Genomic DNA, 13,703 nt, shown 5'->3' with positions numbered 1-13,703 from the left:
GCTAAGCTCTAAACTTGACAAGACTGTAAGAAAAGTAGATATTGCGAGCGAACCGAGCAAGATAATTTTACGGAATGTGTTTTTATTCGTATAAAATTTGATATCGAGGAGGCAAATTACCCCTCTGTGCCTTCCCTGCAGATGCTCTTGGCCGTCTGGAAGAAATAATGGAAGAAAGATGTGAAAACTAATTCCATCTTGAGTTTCCATTTGTCCTGCTACTCTTAGATTCTTGCTTTCTTTTACCTCAATGTTTGCCCCCTAGAATTGATTTCCGTCCATGTTTGGGGAGGGACAATGCTCATTGCCCCCTGTGGTTGGAGCACTGCACCTCCTTCCCCCGTAGTTGCTTTGAACTTTAATCGGCTTGAAAATATTTGATTTTCTTTAAAGAGTATAATATCGTTTAATAACGACGATGAGATTCCTCTACACTAAATTTCTAGGTGAATGTAGGGACATGGACGTCTGGAAGAGTGGGGGGGGGCAAGGATGACCACACCTGCCCCTCAGAAATCGAATGTCAACCTAAAAGTATATATTTCACACATATAATTTGATTTCAGTCAAAGTAATTTACATTAATGAGGTAATTTCAAATTCAAGTGGTATTTTTTGAAGGGGGGCAACACTATTATCGTGGCAATATGCCTCTTGCAAAAATACCTTGCAAGTCCCTCGGCGGAAAAAAAATTGCGGACGTCCATGATTAGGGGGTGGGGGCAATTGCTCCCCTTGCCCCCCGTGCGCACGCCTATGCTTGGAGCCTATTTGCGCTGAAACTTGGGCATGGGGGCTATTCACCGGATGTTTACATTTCTGGGCTTCCTTGGCGCGGGCGGAAACTTTACTTCCGGTTTTCCATAGAATAACATGGAGTTCAAAGGTGTAAAGGCAGTGTCGTAAGAAAAGGCAACAATCATTGTGTGGCTTGAGGTTACAACACGATATTGGGAACAAAAATTTTTTGTCTGGTATATAATACATAGTTTACAGACAGATCCGATGCGGAAAAATCAGTGAATTCAGGCAGTAAAGCGAAAAGACTGGACACAAACACGAGGCAATAGTCGACACTACACTACATCACCAGAGTAATTCAAATGAAAATATTTTACGTGTTTCCTTCCAGTGGCGTGCCCAAGGAGGGTTGGTGGGGGTTATAACCTCCCCCCTTAGGCCAAGTTATCCTAAAAAAAAAAGTCAAAAGCAGGAAGAGATGCAAAATGAGGACTGACTACTAAAAAATATATACGTAACCCCTCCCTTTTAAATATCCTGGGCACGCCACTGCGTGTTTCGAAAATCATAATTGTGTACGCACATGTGTTGACTATGTTTAAAAATTGAAACTGTTTATAATCATCCAGAATTCCAAAAATTATAAATTTATAATTTAATGTAATCAATGTAAACTTTATTAGTAAAAATTTTACTAACTTCTAAAGTCTTTTCTTGAACGACACTTGCAAAAGTTAATAATAAAATACAATAACTGTGCATCAGTATTGTAACTGTTGTGCTGGATATGCACTCGAATAGCATAAATAAATAAATAATAAACTTAGAATGAAGTTATTTTCATTAGTTTAGTAATTATTTATTGTACAACGTTTATAACAGTTGTAATTATTATTATTATTATTATTATTTCTACTATTCTACTTTTAATACTGGCCTTTACCCCTTACAAAAATTTCTGACGACGCTCTCTTTAAGCCATATGGTAAAATTAAAGGAGCTGTGTTTAACTACACAATGTCGAAAATTATACATTTTACTGTTGTAAAATTGAAGTATTTCAATGTTTATAATTAATGTAAGCTTTATTTCAACCTGCAGATGTCTTAATGTCTTAACAGGAAAGTGTTGATAGAAGATCAACATTGTCTTGAAAAATACTTATATTTTCCCGTAAATCTTCATCCCATGGATCCGGGAAATTGCCAATCTTTTCTAGGTACCTTTGTTTCTCTATATCACTCAAAAATTTCAAGTTATCCATTTTGTATCCGATCTTTTATAAGAAAATAAGCTCGGTGACTATCTGTATTCCACTTGTTTGTATTGGAAAATTGCCCAAACCGGAAGTTCTTTCCCCGCCATCTATAATCGAATTGTCTGATCGATTATTTTTTGCAGGAATAACCCCCATAGAGGCTATGGAGAACCAAGGGGGAGTAAATGCTGACGAAAAAATAGATCCAATTTTCACCACCATTTATCGTACTGTCTTACGCTTCCAAAGGGTCATCCACTGTTGGCAGGGCTCATATTCAACACTGCTGTACGATCATAGGCTCAAAATAATGGAGGTTGTTACTTCAGCGCCATATTTCAACCTGGTGGTAAATTTTTTAACTATTTTTCATCTGCATTTGCTTTCTGATGGTCTCCATAACCTCTACACCAAGTTTCAGCGCAATCTGTTGCATGAATGTTTCTCAGAAGGGCAACTTTAATTCTGGGCACCCGGTATATATGTGTGTATGATGTGGGGGCCAGTTTTCGATGTCCTGATTAACCTATCGAGTATAAATAACGTCAAATCAATCTTTGCCAAGAACATCTTTGAGCGTATTTGCCAAGCTTTTCCATGGATCAATCAAACCAGACGAATGCCTGGAAAGGTACGTTTAGAATGTGAGCATGCCTGAAATGTAACAGCACAGCAAACCGAGTGCCATAACATGTTTACTGGTGTAAGCGAGTCGAGTGACAACTGGCTGAAACAAGATCCGCTTGATGCCCGGCTAAGACCGCTCGCTCCAGGGGCGGTCTAGATCAGGGGTTTCCAACTGGCGGCCCGCGGGCCGCATGCGGCCCCCGTTGTCTTTTTCTGCGGCCCGCGAAGCCAGTTTGCAAAATACATTAATTTTATTTATTTTTATTAAAATACGTTCTTTTTTTACTGAAGGAACGGATGCTCTGTGAAGAAAGACAATATCACAGGTAGAATTGATTTTGCAGTCAATAATGATAATCAGAAGAATCTAAAGTGACGTAACTTTCTCTTGACACCATGCATTCCATCCCTTCGCTATGTGGAATGAACTCGCCTGCTTCCCCGAAGGCTTCACTCTTTGTGTTCAGAAACAAACTGCAGAGAGGCGCTATAGAGATCTGTTTTACTACGCAGGAAGTACGAAGAGATTTCCAGTGTTCCAACTCGGATTGTACTGTGACTGATTGTTAAAGTTTGTGCAAATATCGAAATGAGCAATATCTACAAAAAACGTAAGATTGAAAATGAAAATAGCTTCTCTCCAAACTTGAATTGTGTGATTTGCAAGGCTATGTGTTCCTTCAAACTAGGCAAGAAAAGGGGCCAGAGTTTTTCAAATACCTTTCAAAAGAACGCTTTCCAAACCTTCGTAGTTTTGGGCAAAGAATGACATCGATGTTCGGCAGCACATACACGTGTGAAAGTGTTTTTTCTTCAATGAAGTTCATCAAGAACCGCTACAGAAGCCGACTGGCAGATTCTTCACTGCTTCACCTTCTGAGACTTTCAAATACAGAAATTCAAATACAACTTTAATAAAAGAAGGAGATCGGCCTCAATTTTCACATTGAACACTTACTATGAAGGATTCTTATTTGTATGGTGTGTCTTTAATTTCTTTCAATTCATCAATAAGTATTGGGTTTTTGTGAAATAAATTGTAATTATACAATTTTGATTTGTAATTCCATTGTTTTATTGCCTCATTTTAGAAATTTAGGTCATGCGAAAGTAGCCTACTACATTTTCAGTTCAGTACTTATAATTTTTGTAATTTTTAATCCCCACCCCCCACCCCAAAAAATGCGGCCCGCCTATCAACTGCTGGATATAATTTTGGCCCTCGGACCTTTTGAAGTTGGAAACCACTGGTCTAGATGAAAGATCAAAGGAATGTTCCGACGACGGCCAGGGAGACAATGGTTCCGTGCTCTGGTAGAGGAAATGCTCGAAAATGCAAGTGTACCTTAGCGTATATGGAAAAATGCATACCTGTACTAACTTCTCGCCAAAGAAGCAGACGACAGCAGAGCGCTATGTAAGCGAAAACGCGAAAACCAACCACGTCATCGAGCTGGCCACCTCCGTTGCCAAAGTTTGCCGCACCCCCTTTGAAAGATCCAGTGACCTGTGCATGTTATGGCTTTCTTCCCTTGTGGCTCAAAATAGACATTTATGTACAGGGTGTCCGGGCTAGAGGTATACAAAAGTACACACACATATTTTAGCATCTGTAAAGTTTATTAACTTGTCCCAGTTTTGTACAAAGTAACTCAGAAAGTTTGTATGTTTTTTTACACCTCAATGTGGGCACCATTTTTAGCTCGACAGATATCCAAACGATACTCAAGCTGTGCCAAGTGTTGACCAGCATTTGAGGCGTTACTAGCGCAACCGCTTCAACGATACGTTGTCTCAAATCACCCAAGTCGTGAAATTTCCTCTTGTACACAATATCTTTAATGGAGCCCAATGCAAAAAAGGCTAATGGTGTTAAATCTGGGAATCTCGATGGCCAGGAAGTTGGTTCCCCTCTTCCGATCCAACGTTCAGGAAACGTTTCATTCAGAAACGTGGTGACATCTCTATGAAAGTGTGGTGGGGCACCATCATGTTGAAATGTAAAATCTGCGATAAATGGCATATCGACTGAGCTTCACTACGAAACGATATAAGTAGTAATTTTCGCATTATAAGCAGTTATTTTTGTATACTTCTAGCCCGGATACTCTGTGTTTGTTGTGCTTCTATGGAGGTTTTCGACATGGAAACGTTTTACGTTCGGATGCGAGGAAGATGTTAAAAAAAAAAATTAAAAGCAAATAGAGAAAGCGCCGTGCGAAGAGTTCTTGCAGTGTGGAAAGCGTTTCTGCGGTGAAGCGAAAGAGACGAGTGTGTCGGCAACAGTGTTCTCGTGACTCAGCACGGGGCGGGAAGCCGTAGAGTTTTACCATGTAGGTGGTCTATGGTTTTACCTTTTCCTTTTGCCCGAAAACAAGGCCACGAATTATAAACTTTTCCTTCCTCGCATCACCATTATGTTTGGTTAACATAGGATTACAAACAAGCTTAGATCAGTAAATCCACCAACGAAATCTTTATTTCCTCATTTTAGATCGATCATTCTACAGCTATGTCAGCCGAAACGGTGGAGTGCAAGATGGAAAGAAAGGAATATGAAATAGGCAGTATCTGTCTTCTGTAACGGGAGGTTTTAGTTGTATTGATGGCAATAATTAAATAAGTAAGTAACTCTCGTCATATTCATTTGATGACTCTTCCTCGCAGTGGCGTACGCAAGGGGGGGCGGTTACCGGGTTTAACCCTTCCTTGAGCTTTTGAAATATTATGGAAAATGTTGTAGAGAAAATTAAAAATGTCTAATTTATCACAGTCAAAGATCTGCGACAGTAATAATAATAATAATAATTTGAATTATTATTCCAATGCAGCATGGAGAAAAACAACATTCCAAACACAATGTAAGCGGCCAAAAAGTTCAATTTTGCAATTATTTTGCAAAAAGTCGCGCAGTCTCTCGCGAGAATTGTGAAAATTCCTTCCTTCGTCGCAGTGTGCCGACGTTATTGCAAACATTCACATCCCCTTGTGAATTCTCAAGTGATGCTGAGTCTACATCCATATCATTAAATAATGTTAAAGAAGTGCTTTGTGAATTACCTAGAAGTGATAAATGTGTTGGAATGTCTATAAATTTACTTTTGAACGAAAACATAGACTCAGTGGAATTTGGCAACATGTATTCTCGTGCCCCCATCATCATCCTGGGTGAGTCCCATAGGTAAAGGTATTGTAAAGTTCCCCGTACATTTAGCACCGTGCCATGAAGGCACATGTAGTGGTGTGCTGGGGCCCACACATTCTCGATCTCGGCCTTTTGCAGGGGATGTGATCAGCACCATGCTCCGGCAGCCTTTATCCCCCAGGGTTGCTCTCAGGTACTTATTGATATGAGGCTGGGTGTGGAGACAAGGCTGGATACATTCCAACCAATTCCTGGAATCGAACCCGGATCTCCCACGAGGTTGTCAGACTAGACCACCGCGGACCATTGAATGAGTTTCATATTTTGATTATTTCAATAAATTTAATATATTTGCTTGTTTTTATGAATTTTCTTCACACTTAGAATGTCTCACCTATCATATACAAATAACAGTTGACTAGACAATTATTTAGTAACAAAGAAACAAAAAAAAATGTCTATTGCTTTCATAAATATATTTATGAAGATCTCTACTACTTAATAATAGCATATATATATATTTAATAGTAGTGATATAAGTAGTAACAGCAGCTGCATTAGTAGTATTATTATTAGTAATTAAACTAATTAATTAATTGTAAGTATTATTAATTAATTATTATTATTAATTAATTAAAGTGTAATAAAACAATGGTAATGTGAATTTGTAGAAAGTTTTCGAAATAACTCCCCCTCCCTTGATGAAATCCTGCGTACGCTACTACTTCCTCGACAATAATGCTCCCCCCCCCCTGCCCAGTTCTGACGTTCCTGGGTCGGCATAACGCGATACGAACCCATGTTCGAATCCTGGATAAGGCATGGTTTGATCGTTCATGCTTTTTGTCGCGATGAACCAAAATAAAAAAAAAAACAACACGAGAAAAGTTCATCTGTGCCAACTGTCATTTTCTCGGGAACTAAAACTCAACCAAAATGAGAACACCCCAGGCAAACTCGCCAACTAAGTATACAGTAATTTGTTGTCTCCTCTGGCTCCCCTTTCGCTTGTGTTGGAGTGCCCCCCCCCCCCACTTCCGGTATGTGTAACGTCCCTCCCTTGCCTCCTTGTCAAAAATCTCAACAATGTTAAATATTACTTATCTACTTTCGATGTGTACGGCTTTCACCTTCACACTTAATAAGGGTGACGACGATGTTGAAGAATGCCACACGTTTTTGGCAAGACAAGGGCAAGATTACATGGTAAACATCTGATTGCCTCGCCCGCGCTCTTTCCGTTCGCATACGGTTGAAAATTTTTCGAGGTCCTGATGGCGTAGTAGTAGCGTCGTCAACTTGTAATTCAAGGGGTCCAGGGTTCGATATCCGGTGGAGGCATCTACTTTAAACTGTAGGTCCAGTCCTGATTAGCCTGTCTGTGCATAAAGTGGACTTAAAAACCAAGCAAAAACTTTAAAAAATCCGACGACAGCGCCAGAGGGTTTTTCTATTCTTGGTCGAACTTGACTGCATCAAAGAAAGATAGAAATGATTTGCAAAACTTAGCATCCAGTATTTGTAGTGTTTTCCGTAATATTGGGGCTTCATGAGGATCGATTCTGGTCGTCATAAAAACCTTGATAACAATGACAGTACAGCTCCCAAAAAGATCTCCCCCATATTGAGTGGGATCCAATGCAGATCTACCTGTACTGGAAAGCTTGCTTCATGCTGTTACATGTGAACTACTTGAAAGCAGACCTAGGTGCGTGTTGATGCCAACGGTATCTACCTTTATGGGAATTCATTCAAGAAAATGTTAATATGGTACATGAAGTACAACACTCGCACACACCAACTGTCCATAGTGACATGCCCAGGATTTGAAAAAGGGTGATTTTTTTTCTTTATTGAGTCCGCTTTTTACCACTTTTCCTGCCTTTGACATTCTTTTTTTTTTTTTTAGGAATACTGGGCCAAGTGTGGTTATGGCCCCCACCAATCCCCCCCTTGGGCACACCACTGACTGTCCACATCCTAAACACAATCAGAGTAAAATTATACGAGGATTGTAAATAAAGTAGTGGCAACACTGTTGGGAGGCGATTATGGGCATGCAAGAGAGAGGGTTTTTTCCATTATGCAGTAGACTGTCTCCATCTGGACAGATACAGCATTGAAGGGGATGAATTCCTGTGCCGTATTGTTGCAATTGACGAGACTGGGCATGACCATACGAGGCCAAATTGAAGCACCAACCAATGAATCGCCAGGACCAGAAAAATTGTGACAAGGCCCCAATAGGATGAAGATGATGGTGAAGTATTACAACCACAAGGGTGCCATCCTTAGTCATGCTGTACATACAGGTGTAACTCAACCCACCATACTACCAACATTTCCTCGAGCATCACCTGCATCAGCTATGTGGGGGAATTGTCCTTATTTCTTGAGGGAAAGACCACCTTGCATGACAATGCTTGTTGTCATTTGACAGACACAGTGACCAGCATGTTCGATAGGTGGCATTGGAACATCCTCCATATTCTCCTGACCTAAACCCATGCAATTTTAACCTGTTTCTGTGGTTGAAGGAACCCCTCGAGATATTTTGTCCATGCTACACATGGTAGGGTGCTCCATTACAAAGATGAAGAGAAACAACCTCACCAATGGCATGCTATGGCTATCACAGATTTGGAAACCGGTGCAGGACTACATCGTTGCATAGTATCTATGTAGCCACTACTTTATTTACAACCAGTGTGGTATTTAAGAAATTTCCAGTGGGGGGGGGGGGAATTCTACTGACTGTCCAGGGACAGCATGAGATAATCACTTCAAGCCATATAACGTATTCCCCATGGATAAAATTTAGCAAGTAGGGGGGGAGAGAAGTACCCAGAGGGGGGAAATCTCCCCATCCCCCCTTACAAATACCACCCTGTTTACAACCCTCATATGATAATTTGCCATCATATTTCAGGAACCATAATCTGTGTCCATTTAAAACTACAGTATAGCCCCTGCTAATGAGAAATTTGCTTTGTTGTGAAGGAGATTTTTTAACCCATACATCTCTCTAATACAGTGCTCTCTTTATGTAGTCATATATATAATTCCACTTTTTCTGTGAAAATAGTTTAATGACTATTACATACACACATGTTAATTCTCATATTTTCTTTCTGTATGTCGATGAAGTCATTAATTAATGACCTGGCCCATATCATGGTGCAACTTGGACTTACATTATCAAGTGGATGGCAAAAAATTTATCAATCCTTAAGGTCATTGGTAAATTCCTAGGCAAGTCTTTGAATGTTCCTCTTACATTGTTTCTCATGGCAGCTATTATTGCAGTATTGCAGGACATGATATATATTTTGTCATCGTAATCATTTGCTCTTATTTTGCAGGTGCATCCAGAAAATCCAGAATGGACCTGCTTTGAACAGTCAGCTAGCCTAGATGTGAAGTCTTTTTTCGGATTTGAGAGTAATGTGGAGAAATTAGCCATGAAACAGTATTCACAGAACATTTCTAAGGTGAGCATGCACAGTATTTATGCTGTGTGACTTTCACAACTTTCATCAGTGGAATTAATGTAGAAATAATTATCTGCCGTATGAATCTTAATTAAAATGCAGGTGTTATTTTGCGCTACGACGCCAGGGATCCCAGGTTCAAATCTTGGCCTGCACATGGATGTTTGTGAGTGTCCATTCATCAATTTCATCATATCATCACTCATCCCCATCTTTGCAAATTAGTCAAAAGTGGCACAAAAGCGAAGTAGGTGTTATTTTTGGAAGCCACACCTGTCGTGTTTAGTGCATGCAAGAATGTTTATGTCTACAGAAAATATTCTACATTGCAGCATAGTTTATTTTAAAAGATCTATTATTACCTGCAGAAATCCATTCTTAACTCATAATACGGTATGCGCCAAAATATACAGTACTGAAACTCGCGCACCTCGAACGCTCATGTGCGTTTGTCGATGGGGCATAGCTCCAGCCACTCGTGTTCTCAGTAGTGAAAAGGAAGTTATAACTCGCTAATAGTGTGTATGTTAGTGTTTCTTTCAGGATAAATAAACTCACAGATGACAACAATGTAATGTCTTTTAATTTCAGTACTGTATATTTTGGCGCATACTGTATTTACGAGTAAAATTAGTGCTGACAGTATTGTTTAGCATGCAATGCTGGTTTGACACATACCTTTCAAGTGAGTCTTGTGCTGACACCACAGCAAATCCCACTTCCCTTCCTAGTTTTATCCCCTCCTTTGGCATTGGTGGCTTTGTTTTATGACTGTGTTTGTATTTTTCAGATACTGCATTACTACTGACCTTGCTTTCTTGCTTTTGCTGTATTTTTTTTTCCCGCTAGCTGCATTTTCTCCTACACTTTGCCATGTTGCTAAATGTACACATTTTCTGATGTTGTGTACGTGATGTTGTGCAGGCAGCATCTGTTTTTGAAGTTAGGCAAATGAAAATTTAACTTTGTGATCCCTGTTTACTCCATGCAAAGTTATATCCTTAAAAGGTACATACACAGTGTAATTTGGGTTACTTATAAATTGAGAGTTCAGATTTCATCGGTCTCCATGGCAGAGTGGTCATTGAAATGTGCGACAATGCCAGAGGTTTCAGGTTAAGGCATGGGTGTATCATTATATTAGTCCAATCATGGTTCATCATCATCCTCATAATTGCGATCAACCCAAAAGGCAGAAAAGCAACATAAAATTAGAATTTAATTCTTGGTTTTAGTGAACTACAACTTTTTATGCTAACTATACATAAGAAAGAACATCTGTTTTGGTAAGAACCTCAAAATGTCACCAAGTTGCTGATATGTGACTACTGTAATTCCATATTTCATTTCATTTATTTATTTGTCCATCATGGGACCAGAGCTCCATTTATGTTGAACATGACTTGCGAACTGTACAAGAGTTACAAGGTAATATAAGTGTTCCAATTTAAAATATTGGTGGGCTGCCCCATGCCATAGTGGTAATGTCATCACCTTGTAATCAAGGGGTCCCAGGTTCGATACCCGGTGGAGGCACACGTGGTTCTGATTCCACTTTAAACTGTAAGTCCAGCCCCAATTAGCCTTCCTGTGCATAAAGTAGACTTAAAACCCAAACTCATTTGCAGTCAAATCCAATAAAATAGGAAGATTTTACAGCATTTTGTACCTAATGGCATAATATATATTGAAGAATATGTCCAAATCATATACTAGTAATAACACATTATGCGATTCTTGAATTCTTATAATTGGCGAGATAGGCTATCTTTGTTTTGAGCCCTGCTGACATTGTTGTTATTATTAACAGTTTAGTTATTGGTGTACTTCATTTCCACTAATTGCATGATCTGTATTAATAACACATGTAAACTTTAAAATATAGACACTTCTGATTAAAAATTATTCATTAAACTTCGATAGAACAATACACGTTGTCTACAATTGTGTATGTTTAATGTTGAGAATGGCATGTAGTAAGGTGTTACATGAAAGCTTATTTATTATAGGGCAAGGAGATTATTGAACACTTTGTTAATGAATTGAAGAAAGAAGGCATTACTTCTGTGGCAGCATGGACTCCTCCACCAAAATCCACTCTCAGCCTACCAGAGGAAGAGCGCAGGTTTGTACAAAACAAAACAGTGCATGTCTTAAATTTTACCCTTGTGTGGAACATCTGGAAGGAATATTGAAAAAATAAAAACATCAACGTCCTTCATTTGTATTAAAAATAAACGTTGTTAAATATGTTAAGTCTTTTTCGTGTTATGAGAAAAACCATGATTCAAAGTACTAAAATGAATTATGTTTGTAAGTCCAAATTTCTCTCAAATCTCGACAACATATGTAATAAAAAATGCTTGCATTATTTCAGTTAATTTTTTTTTAAACTTTTGCATGCTATTCTCAAATATAATGCAAGTGGTGAAGTTATGAAATTTTCAGTTGTGAATTTTAGTGTCCATCCTTGATACCTTAACTCATAAATACCCTCTGCAGTATCTCAGTATGTGATGTAATTTTTAAAATTAAGTTAGTTAACTTACTATGACTTAGTGAATTTTCTGGAAATTTATGTTTGTATTGATAGATAGGCTTGAAAATGTGGCAGGAGTAATTTGATTGTTGTTGCAGTTAAATGATGCAGTAGGAAATGGAGAAAATGCAGACATTTAAAAACATCTGTACTAGTCATAATTTTTACGGAGTAAAAATAGCCAGCATAATTCTTTGAATGAGAGAATAGCATATACTAGCCAATATTTTGTCACAATTTCCAGCCTGAGTCCCGGTGTTCTCTTCAGGAGTGAGGACGAAGTACAAATTTCATGGGGAAAACAACCTTTTTTGTATTTTCTTATTACTACTTGTTTGTGTTTAGCAAACATTATAGTCTGACTGATTCCTAGAGGCACATATTTTTGGAAAATAAAAGAGGAAAATTTCGGTACAAAAACGTGAGTCAATTTTGGGTTCAAAAGCAGTAAATAAAATAAAATTTTGGTGCTATAGCGGTGAAAAATCGGATCAAAATCAGTATATAAAATGTCATTGTGGTTCTAAAATTGTGTACATAATCCTAAATTTGATTTAAAGACTGCACTTATTACACAAAATAAACATATCCCTTCTAATAGCTAGAGGCACATATTTTTGGTAAATAAAAAAGCAAAATTTCGGTACAAAAACTGAGTCAATTTCGGGTTCAAAAGCGGTAAATAAAATTAAATATCGGTGTTATAGCGGTGAAAAATTGGATGAAAAGTGGTATATAAAAAGACATTTTGGTTTTAAAATTGTGAATATAATCCTAAATTTGATTTAAAAACTACACTTATTCCACAGAATTAACATTTCACTTCTAATAGCACATTTATGTAGTTATAAGAGTATTAAGTTTATTTCTGTGTAAAGGAGTCCATTTTTGCTTCTCCAATATTAACAGCAGAATTAATCAATTTTCCGGGAATTGCATAACTCACAGGATACTTCAGACTTCAGAAAGTGTCGCGTCGGTATATAAATGGTAAATTTCGTGTTTGAGTTAATTTCGCTTTTTGAAGTTCATTTCGCATTATTTCGTGACAAAACATGGTCACAAAATGCATCTCACACCTTTCAAAAACATGAAAAATTAACACTACAATGTGTTTTTTCAAATTTCGTTTTTTCGTCAAAAACGAAATATGCATGCCCCTACTAATAGCACATTTATGTAGTTACCAGAGTATTAAATTTATTCCTGTATAAAGGGGTCCACTTTTGCTTTTCAAATATTTACAGTCAATTTTCCGTGAATTGCATAACTCGCAGGATAATACAAAACCCTGAAAGTTCCACGTCTGTAAATAAACTCCAAATTTCGGGTTTGAGTCTTTTCGCAGTTCATTTCTCATTTTGTGACAAAACAGGGTAGGAAAATGCACCTCACATCTTTCAGAGACATGAAAAATGAACATTACAGCATGTTATATCACATTTTGTGTTTTCGTCAAAAATGAAATATGCATGCCTCTGCTAATTCCTAACCAAATAAGATATCAATGACAACTGCACGATCATTAGTCAGTGAAAGATATTTAGAGAAGTACATGATTTCAAATTTTGTGCTGAATAATACTAAGTGTTGTGGCTAATACTGCAGAAGATAGCCGAGCTGTTTAAGGGTTAATTACTTGCACAAATGTAAAGATTGGAAGATAGTAAGATTTGTAATTTCTTTTACAAGTAAGATTTGTAATTTCTTTTACAGGGATCGTTCCAGCAGCAGCCCATCAAACTGCTCTGAAGAGTTGAATCTTGGGGCTTCAGCATCGGATCTGAACCACTCTGTGCCAAAGAACCAGAAGCCTCAGATGTGTTCACGAGGTATGTACGGACATAATCTTAAATGAATCAGCAGTTACCACATCATCTCTCTCTTGCAATGGTATCAAGC

At 38.1% G+C, this 13,703-nt stretch overlaps 1 protein-coding gene across 1 annotated transcript in view; it reads left to right on the top strand.

The window, feature by feature from the left end:
- retm (real-time) overlaps positions 1–13,703 on the top strand; it is a 133,742-nt gene that overhangs the window by 88,043 nt on the left and 31,996 nt on the right. The window contains exons 4-6 of the mRNA XM_083136008.1: positions 9,134–9,262; positions 11,272–11,387; positions 13,518–13,633. Of these exons, the coding sequence (XP_082992134.1) occupies positions 9,134–9,262; positions 11,272–11,387; positions 13,518–13,633 (361 nt within the window). The remainder of the gene's footprint in view (positions 1–9,133; positions 9,263–11,271; positions 11,388–13,517; positions 13,634–13,703) is intronic.

The sequence above is a fragment of the Lepisma saccharinum genome, chromosome 14 (genome assembly GCF_977018435.1).
Source record: "Lepisma saccharinum chromosome 14, izLepSacc3.1, whole genome shotgun sequence".
Taxonomy (NCBI): Eukaryota; Metazoa; Arthropoda; class Insecta; order Zygentoma; family Lepismatidae; genus Lepisma; species Lepisma saccharinum.
This window is presented reverse-complemented; position numbering and strand designations above follow the sequence as displayed.